Below are 10,243 nucleotides of genomic sequence, written 5' to 3' on the forward strand. Positions count from 1 at the left end.
TGCAAGCGTGTGAGCTGTTTGGATGAAATGAGTAACATGTATGTTTACATTTTATTTTGCGGGACACGTAACGCGGACTGTCTGGTCAGCGTGAGACCAATAATATCTCATCTTTTTCCTTTTCCAGGAAGAGATATCTTCCGGGAAGGACCTTGATCTACAAGACACCTCCTCATTGGCTGCCGTCGAGGTCCTTCCACCTCCAATCCCCACCTCTCAGGTTCTGGAACAGAAAGCTGACGAATCGAAGAGAGAGACAGTGGACGAGGAGTGACCAATGGGAGAGCGTGGATTTGAATATATAACGGCATATTAAAAATATATATATATATATTAATAATAGATGCTCTGAATGTCTTCAGGGGTTATGACAAGTCAGTGCGTTAATTGTTAAAAAGGGTGCTATAGCTCTCGGTGCCTCTAGTGGTAGGGAGGCCACTGTGTCTATACAGTAATCATGCTTTATTAGTAACGTCAATATTTATCTCTATCTCTCCATGTAGTGCATTCCAAGACGGTCTTAAACGAAAGAAGACTCCTTATAAAGAATAGGGGTCTAAGTGGTTAAATCCTCTAGAAGCTCAACAGACTTTTAAAGTTTTCTTTGCTACTTACTTTTATATTATTATATTTTTTTTTGGAAAGGTTTTGACGAGTGGTTGCGTAATAATGGACTGGAGTGGGAACTGAATGTTTTGAACCTGCAGGTCAGGTGTGTTTTGATGATGAGGTGAAGACGGGCGTGTTTGGTCGAGGCGAGTTGAACTTTTGGTGTGACGATAAGTGTAATATCAGCCTTCTCTGCTAGCTTGAATGTCTTTGACCCGATCTTAGTAAACTTGTTAGACTTTGGGATCAATCAATCAAGTAGTCCGGGTCAGTGTTATTAAGAGTCCAACCCTGAGGGACAAATGGAATCTCAGGTAAACCCAAAGATGGTGGATGATGACGAATCATCACGTTTCTCTCTCTCTCTAATAAGCTTCGTTCAAAAGGAATGTTTCATATCATATGTTGACTGTTTCTGCGACAACAACAAAAAGCATCTGTATTCTATCTTCGTTGTAATGTCAGCAAGCCAAACTAACACGGCGTTTCATTTATTACGCTTCCTTACGGTCGTCTTTCCTCAACAAATGTTGATTTGATCACAAATGAACATTTTATTATGCATAAGTAGCAAAACTAATAATAATGAGTTACTCATGTCCCTTTTTCTCTTATCGGCATGAACCACTAGTCCGCCGAACCCAACGAGAAGCTACTCAAAACTCTAGTCTGGTTTGGGTTTTAAAAAATAAAAAGAGATCTTCTAGGCCACATTATTATCATTATTATTATTAAAGTTGTTAATCATGACTTGTAAAAATGTATCTGTGTTATAAACAGCACCTTCTTCTAGAATAAGCTCATTATATATGTACTGAGTGACTGAAAGCCGCCTTTCCTGCTCAATTCCTTTTAGTTCAGATAGTCCCAAGTAGAAGAACTTCAATGTGCTTTCATGTTCATTGGATGTCAGCTGTGTGCTCCTGGTCATTAAAAAAAAAGATTGCTAGCTGATAATGTTACAAGCATGACTATAAATGAACATGAAAGCTTCTGGTTTTAAATTTAAATGGAGAGTGTTTGGGGAGCACTTTATTTCGCATATGGTATTTACAGTTCTCCCCTAGCCCAAGGTCTCGCTGGTTGTCATTATACTCACAGGGCTGAATCGTAACTTTTGATACACATACCGAACTCTGTGACCTCTGCCTAAATCATGCATTGAAGTCAATGGGGGAGAGATATGCCTGAATATGCAAGTAAAGTGCACAGACCGACCCCAAGTCCAGGGCTCACTTAAAAGTAAAAAGTTCCATTGAGACTTCCCTGGTTAAATGAAGGATGAATGAATAAAAAGTTAGGATTCAGCCCTAAGATCAGGGGTGTCAAACTCATTCCATGGAGGACCTAGTGCAGTGTTTCCCAAACTTGGTCCTTGGGACTCCAAGGGGTGCGTGTGTTGGTTTTTGCTCAAACGCTACACAGCTGATTCAAATGATCTTTAGTAGGGGGGTTCCTTACTGAGACCTAGACAACCAGGTGAGGGGAGTTCCTTACTGAGACCTGGACAACCAGGTGAGGGGAGTTCCTTACTGAGACCTGGACAACCAGGTGAGGGGAGTTCCTTACTGAGACCTAGACAACCAGGTGAGGGGAGTTCCTTACTGAGACCTGGACAACCAGGTGAGGGGAGTTCCTTACTGAGACCTAGACAACCAGGTGAGGGGAGTTCCTTACTGAGACCTGGACAACCAGGTGAGGGGAGTTCCTTACTGAGACCTAGACAAGCAGGTGAGGGGGGTTCCTTACTGAGACCTAGACAACCAGGTGAGGGGGGTTCCTTACTGAGACCTAGACAACCAGGTGAGGGGAGTTCCTTACTAAGACCTAGACAACCAGGTGAGGGGAGTTCCTTACTGAGACCTAGACAACCAGGTGAGGGGAGTTCCTTACTGAGACCTAGACAACCAGGTGAGGGGAGTTCCTTACTGAGACCTAGACAACCAGGTGAGGGGAGTTCCTTACTAAGACCTAGACAACCAGGTGAGGGGAGTTCCTTACTGAGACCTAGACAACCAGGTGAGGAGAGTTCCTTACTGAGATCTAGACAACCAGGTGAGGGGGGTTCCTTACTGAGACCTAGACAACCAGGTGAGGGGGGTTCCTTACTGAGACCTAGACAACCAGGTGAGGGGGTTCCTTACTAAGACCTAGACAACCAGGTGAGGGGAGTTCCTTACTAATCAGTGACCTTAATTCCTCAATCAAGTACAAGGTAGGAGCGGTTAAAAACGCAGCCACTCGGCCCTCCGTGGAATCAGTTTGACACCTGTGCCCTACCTACATGGTCATGAAATGCACCACGCCGCATTCCTGCGGGTCGACCCACCCTAGTTGGGGCCACCACCATTTCACCTCCTAATGACAAAGCTATGCCACGGTTGAGACGAGCGGTGAGGTAGACCTGCTCATATAGGAACCAGTAAACATACAGCTTATGTTACCCCCCCCCCCCCCCCGTTATGGCACATACCACTGTTTAGGTCAGCTCGTTAGCTTGGTATAGCCAATTGTAGTGATTTCAGGGGGTTAGCCCCAACCCGGGATTCAAGCCCAGGTCCAACGACTGTCAACCCAACACCGTTACGCCAAGAGATGGTAAAACTTTGAAGAGGTCGCTGAGCGTTGGTTGCTACAATATCCATAGTAACTCTAGCCGAGTAACTGACCTCCAACATCTACAGTAGCTCTAGCCAAGTAGATGACCTCCAATATCTACAGTAACTCTAGCCAAGTAGCTGACCTCCAATATCTACAGTAACTCTAGCCAAGTAGCTGACCTCCAACATCTACAGTAGCTCTAGCCAAGTAGATGACCTCCAATATCTACAGTAACTCTAGCCAAGTAGCTGACCTCCAATATCTACAGTAACTAGCCAAGTAGCTGACCTCCAATATCTACAGTAACTCTAGCCAAGTAGCTGACCTCCAATATCTACAGTAACTCTAGCCAAGTAGCTGACCTCAATATCTACAGTTACTCTAGCCAAGTAACTGACCTCAATATCTACAGTAACTCTAGCCAAGTAGCTGACCTCAATATCTACAGTAACTCTAGCCAAGTAGCTGACCTCAATATCTACAGTAACTCTAGCCAAGTAGCTGACCTCCAATATCTACAGTAACTCTAGTCAAGTAGCTGACCTCAAATCGGGGTTTGTGTCATGACAGTAGGCTGTTAAGTCAGTGGTCGTACACACGACTAGTTATGACTGTCTATAAGACCTGTGATTGTTATGATAGCGCTATGTAGACCGGATTATAAGAGGGTTGGTGTTAGGGTTGCACAATTCCAATAACTTTTCCTGTGTTTTCCAGAAATCCTGGTTGGAAATATGAGGTATAATCGGGCAATCCTCCCAACTGGGGTTTCAGGGAAAGTAAATCATACTGCTAACCCAGTCCAACTGAGTAGGATGGGGTTGAAGTTGACTAGAGAATGATCTGAAGTCAGTTTGGTCTTCCTCCCTAATGGTTAAGGTTTTGACTTGTCTCTAGGCAGACGAGTTGCCTCCCACATTAACAGTGTTGCCCCAGGTCTGGGATTTCCCGAGACTTACAGTTTTGTTTGATAGAGAAGAATCTGATCCTAGATCTGTGGTTAAGGGCAACTTCTACCTCAGGCTCTCAGTACGGACAGACAGGACCCCTAAAGCTGCATGCTGTCGCAGACTAAAACACTTCTTCCCTCTGCTTTTACCTGACAAAAAGAAATAAAACACACATATATATATATATAAACAAACTTTAGTGTTGTTTGCTTTCATCAGACTGACCTTGTAAGGTCATTTTATATACCATGTGTATATCAGTACAGTATCATTCCTGTGTCGGTAAACATTGTTACCATAGTTCCCATTATTATATCATTAGGTGTCCAACTCATTCTTTGGAGAGCGGAGTGTCTTCAGGTTTGAACTCGTCACTTGTACTTGATTGATCACTTACAGTCACTGATTAGTTAGGGCAGTTTCCCAAACTCGGTCCTCAGGAACCCCAGGAGCCGCATGTTTTTTTTGTTGCTTTAACACTACACAGCTGATTCAAATGATCAAAGCTTGATGATTGGTTGATTATTTGAATCAGCTGTGTAGTAAAAAGGCAAAAAACAAACATGTGCACTCCTTGAGTTTTAGAAACCCTGATTTAAGAACAACCCTGGTCTAGACTCTAGGGAATGAATTGGACAACCCTGGTCTAGACTCTAGGGAATGAGTTGGACAACCCTGGTCTAGACTCTAGGGAATGGATTGGACAACCCTGGTCTAGACTAGGGAATGGATTGAACAACCCTGGTCTAGACTCTAGGGAATGGATTGGACAACCCTGGTCTAGACTCTAGGGAATGGATTGGACAACCCTGGTCTAGACTCTAGGGAATGGATTGGACAACCCTGGTCTAGACTCTAGGGAATGGATTGGACAACCCTGGTCTAGACTCTAGGGAATGAGTTGGACAACCCTGGTCTAGACTCTAGGGAATGAATTGGACAACCCTGGTCTAGACTCTAGGGAATGAATTGGACAACCCTGGTCTAGACTCTAGGGAATGAATTGGACAACCCTGGTCTAGACTCTAGGGAATGAATTGGACAACCCTGGTCTAGACTCTAGGGAATGAATTGGACAACCCTGGTCTAGACTCTAGGGAATGAATTGGACAACCCTGATCTAGACTCTAGGGAATGAATTGGACAACCCTGGTCTAGACTCTAGGGAATGAGTTGGACAACCCCGGTCTAGACTCCAGGGAATGGATTGGACAACCCTGGTCTAGACTCTAGGGAATGAATTGGACAACCCTGGTCTAGACTCTAGGGAATGAATTGGACAACCCTGGTCTAGACTCTAGGGAATGAATTGGACAACCCTGGTCTAGACTCTAGGGAATGAATTGGACAACCCTGGTCTAGACTCTAGGGAATGAATTGGACAACCCTGGTCTAGACTCTAGGGAATGAATTGGACAACCCTGGTCTAGACTCTAGGGAATGAGTAGGACAACCCTGGTCTAGACTCTAGGGAATGAGTAGGACAACCCTGGTCTAGACTCTAGGGAATGAGTAGGACAACCCTGGTCTAGACTCTAGGGAATGAATTGGACAACCCTGGTCTAGACTAGGGAATGAATTAGACAACCCTGGTCTAGACTCTAGGGAATGTGTTGGACAACCCTGGTCTAGACTCTAGGGAGACTATTGCCTTTGCTAAAGCCAAGTCAGACACTCATTACGTTTGTTTCCTGAGCTCTGTCTGACTCCTTGTGATATGTTGTCTGGTTTCAGACAGGCTGCAGTAAAGGGCCCTGTTACAAAACTTCAACAGCAGGAATCCTTCAATTCTGGAGCGGGAGAGATTGGCTTTTGCCAAAGTGTTGTCATATGAGATATTTAGAAAAAATGACTTAATAGACAGTGAATGACTATCTAGTATTATATTTCAGACATGATGAGGTCATAGCATCCTGCAGGTCACCTGCAGGATTTCCTTTTGAGGAACAGGTGAACCCATGATGTCATCTGTTGATGCGTGAGGAACAGGTGAACCCATGACGTGACTACATGATGTCATCTGTTGATGCGTGAGGAACAGGTGAACCCATGACGTGACTACATGATGTCATCTGTTGATGCGTGAGGAACAGGTGTACCCATGACGTGACTACATGATGTCATCTGTTGATGCGTGAGGAACAGGTGTACCCATGACGTGACTACATGATGTCATCTGTTGATGCGTGAGGAACAGGTGTACCCATGATGTGACTACATGATGTCATCTGTTGATGCGTGAGGAACAGGTGAACCCATGACGTGACTACATGATGTCATCTGTTGATGCGTGAGGAACAGGTGTACCCATGACGTGACTACATGATGTCATCTGTTGATGCGTGAGGAACAGGTGAAGCCATGATGTGACTACATGATGTCATCTGTTGATGCGTGAGGAACAGGTGTACCCATGACGTGACTACATGATGTCATCTGTTGATGCGTGAGGAACAGGTGTACCCATGACGTGACTACATGATGTCATCTGTTGATGCGTGAGGAACAGGTGTACCCATGATGTGACTACATGATGTCATCTGTTGATGCGTGAGGAACAGGTGAACCCATGACGTGACTACATGATGTCATCTGTTGATGCGTGAGGAACAGGTGTACCCATGACGTGACTACATGATGTCATCTGTTGATGCGTGAGGAACAGGTGAAGCCATGATGTGACTACATGATGTCATCTGTTGATGCGTGAGGAACAGGTGTACCCATGACGTGACTACATGATGTCATCTGTTGATGCGTGAGGAACAGGTGTACCCATGACGTGACTACATGATGTCATCTGTTGATGCGTGAGGAACAGGTGTACCCATGACGTGACTACATGATGTCATCTGTTGATGCGTGAGGAACAGGTGTACCCATGATGTGACTACATGATGTCATCTGTTGATGCGTGAGGAACAGGTGTACCCATGACGTGACTACATGATGTCATCTGTTGATGCGTGAGGAACAGGTGTACCCATGACATGACTACAGTCGTGGCCAAAAGTTTTGAGAATGACAAATAAATATTAATTTTCACAAAGTCTGCTGCCTCAGTTTGTATGATGGAAATTTGCATATACTCCAGAATGTTATGAAGAGTGATCAGATGAATTGCAATTAATAGCAAAGTCCCTCTTTGCCATACAAATGAACTGAATCCTCAAAAATAAAAACTGTATTGGCTAGTTGTGTATTTTACTTACATTACAGATTCCTATTGAATTTGGGCAAAAGATATACAACAACATGTATGTACAATGTGTTCCCAGAGGAGTATTTATTTAAAAAAAACATTTTGATACACTTGACTGATCTTGTCCCAGGAAGTTGAGGCATTAGCCTTCTTACCCATTCCACTGAATAATTGTTGACTAATATTGTCTTGCCTGTAATTAAGCAATATTTACAATTAATTAATTATTTCACCTATGATACAAATCCCGTATCATAACAAATATACAAATGGTACCTTTATTCATTAAATATCTTCGTACATGGAAGTTAATATACAAAAAATGTCCGAAATGTGTGTTAAAATAAAATGAAAACCTACAAAGCCAGTAAAGCAATGTGATTATTTCCCATGTCAACTGTTTCAGATGTCTGTTGTTTTCAACCCCGGGATACACAGGAAAATAAAATGAGAACCATGTGAAATGTTTTAAAACAAAATGTCCAAATGAACATGAATCTTGTCAAATGAAACATGAAAACAAGTTCAAATAATAACACTTCAGCCATTCTATAGTAAACAAGACAGCTGCCTAAATAAATTACAGTAGATCATTTAAGTGATAATGCCAGAGAAGCCTGTGTTTGGAGAATATATCGTCTCGGGCCAGCAAACGTGACAATATATCCTCTAAACACCGGCTTCAAGGTCATTATCACTTTTATACAACGGGTTACCAACATATTCAGATAATGATTGACATATTTTAATTTTCATCCATCCACAAGATATGATTGACATATTTTCATTTAAAAAAAAAACATATTTTGATGAATTTATTCATACCATTTCAAGTCCCAACACAAATCTAGGGTTGCTGCCCAAGCTGTTTGGTCGTTCGTTCTATTGGTTTGGTTGCCAGAGACACGACCCAGTCGTTCAGTCTTTTTGTTCTGTATCTATGGACGCGACCCAGTCGTTCAGTCTTTTTGTTCTGTATCTATGGACGCGACCCAGTCATTCAGTCTTTTTGTTCTGTATCTATGGACGCGACCCAGTCATTCAGTCTTTTTGTTCTGTATCTATGGACGCAACCCAGTCGTTCAGTCTTTTTGTTCTGTATCTATGGACGCAACCCAGTCGTTCGCTCTGACTGTTCTGTATCTATGGACGCGACCCAGTCGTTCGCTCTGACTGTTCTGTATCTATGGACGCGACCCAGTCGTTCGCTAGGACTGTTCTGTATCTATGGGACGCGCCCAGTCGTTCGCTCTGACTGTTCTGTATCTATGGACGTGACCCAGTCATTCAGTCTTGTTGTTCTGTATCTGTGGACGCAACCCAGTCGTTTGCTCTGACTGTACCATTGACATACTGGCAACGTTTTTATCCCTTGCTTGCCAACTACGTCTAATTCACGTCAAAAAGTGTAGCCAGAATAATGGGGAATTGTGAGTAGATTGATGAAGGGGAAAAATAACGAATCCATTTTAGAATAAGGCTGTAATGTAACAAAATGTGTAAAGATTCAAGGGGTTGGAAGCTTTCTTATACAGTGGAAATCAATAGAAATATAAAACATAAATACATTCAATTGGCCCTAATTTATACAGTTGAAGTTGGAAGTTTACTTAGGTTCAAGTCATTAAAATTTGTTTTTCAACCACTCCAACATTTTTCTTGTTAATTAACAAACTATAGTTTTTGCAAGTCAGTTAGGACATCTACTTTGTGCATGACACAAGTAATTTCTTCCAACAATTATTAACAGACAGATTATTTCATTTATAATTCACTGTATCACAATTCCAGTGGGTCAGAAGTTTACATACACTAAGTTGACTGTGCCTTTAAACAGCTTGGAAAATTGCAGAAAATGTCATGGATTTAGAAGCTTCTGATAGGCTAATTTACATAATTTGAGTCAATTGGAGGTGTACTTGTGGATGTATTTCAAGGCCTAACTTCAACCTCAGTGGCTCTTTGCTTGACATCATGGGAAAATCAAAAGAAATCAGCCAAGACCTCAGAAAAAAATTCCAAATGCCTGAAGGTACCACGTTCATCTGTACAATTAATAGTACACAAGTATAAACACCATGGGATCACGCAGCTGTCATACCGCTCAGGAAGGAGACGCGTTCTGTCTCCTAGAGATGAAAGTACTTTGGTGCGAAAAGTAATAAAACGAGTCCTGTATCAACATAACCTGAAAGGCCACTCAGAAAGGAAGAAGCCACAGAACCGCCATAAAAAAGCCAGACTACGGTTTGCAACTGCACATGGGGACAAAGAGCATACTTTTTGGAGAAATGTCCTCTTGCTGAGCGGCCTTTCAGTTTATGTCGATACAGGACTCGTTTTATTTTTTCGCGCCAAAGCGAACGCATCTCCTTCCTGAGCGGTATGACAGTGGGTGATGGTGGTGATGCGTGATGGTGGGTGGGTGGTTACGGTGGTTGGTGGTGATGGTTGGTGGTAGTGGTGGGTGGGAGTGGGTGGTCATGATAGGTGGTTACCATGGTGGGTGGTGGTGTTGGTGGTGAGGGTGGTGGGTGATGGTGGTGATGGTGGGTGGTGGTGATGGGTGGTAGTGGTGGGTGGGAGTGGGTAGGTGGTCATGATAGGTGGTTACCATGGTGGGTGGTGGTTGGTGGTGGTAGTGGGTGGTGGTGGTAGTGGGTGGGGGTTTTGGGTGGTGATGGTGGGTGGCAGTGGTGGGTGGGGGTGGGTGGTCATGATAGGTGGTTACCATGGTGGTTGGTGGTGGTAGTGGGTGGTGATGGTGGTAGTGGGTGGTGGCGGTGATGGTAGAATGATGGTGGTAGTGGGTGGTGATGGTGGAATGATGGTGGTAGTGGGTGGTGATGGTGGGTGGGTGACAGTGGTGGGTGGTGGTGAT

At 43.6% G+C, this 10,243-nt stretch overlaps 1 protein-coding gene across 4 annotated transcripts in view; it reads left to right on the forward strand.

Annotated features, from left to right (window-relative positions):
* The window catches only part of LOC109885716 (homeobox-containing protein 1), a 32,580-nt gene extending 24,821 nt beyond the window's left edge, over nucleotides 1–7,759 (forward strand). For 3 of the 4 annotated variants that reach the window (XM_031795032.1, XM_031795033.1, XM_031795034.1), the window contains one exon: nucleotides 128–7,759. In XM_031795032.1, coding sequence (XP_031650892.1) covers nucleotides 128–274 — 147 coding nt within the window. In that variant the 3' untranslated portion in view covers nucleotides 275–7,759. The remainder of the gene's footprint in view (nucleotides 1–127) is intronic. The other variant, XR_004203830.1, reaches the window with a different exon arrangement.
* The last annotated feature ends 2,484 nt before the right edge of the window (nucleotides 7,760–10,243 follow it).

The sequence above is a fragment of the Oncorhynchus kisutch genome, linkage group LG17 (assembly GCF_002021735.2).
Source record: "Oncorhynchus kisutch isolate 150728-3 linkage group LG17, Okis_V2, whole genome shotgun sequence".
Classification (NCBI taxonomy): Eukaryota; Metazoa; Chordata; class Actinopteri; order Salmoniformes; family Salmonidae; genus Oncorhynchus; species Oncorhynchus kisutch.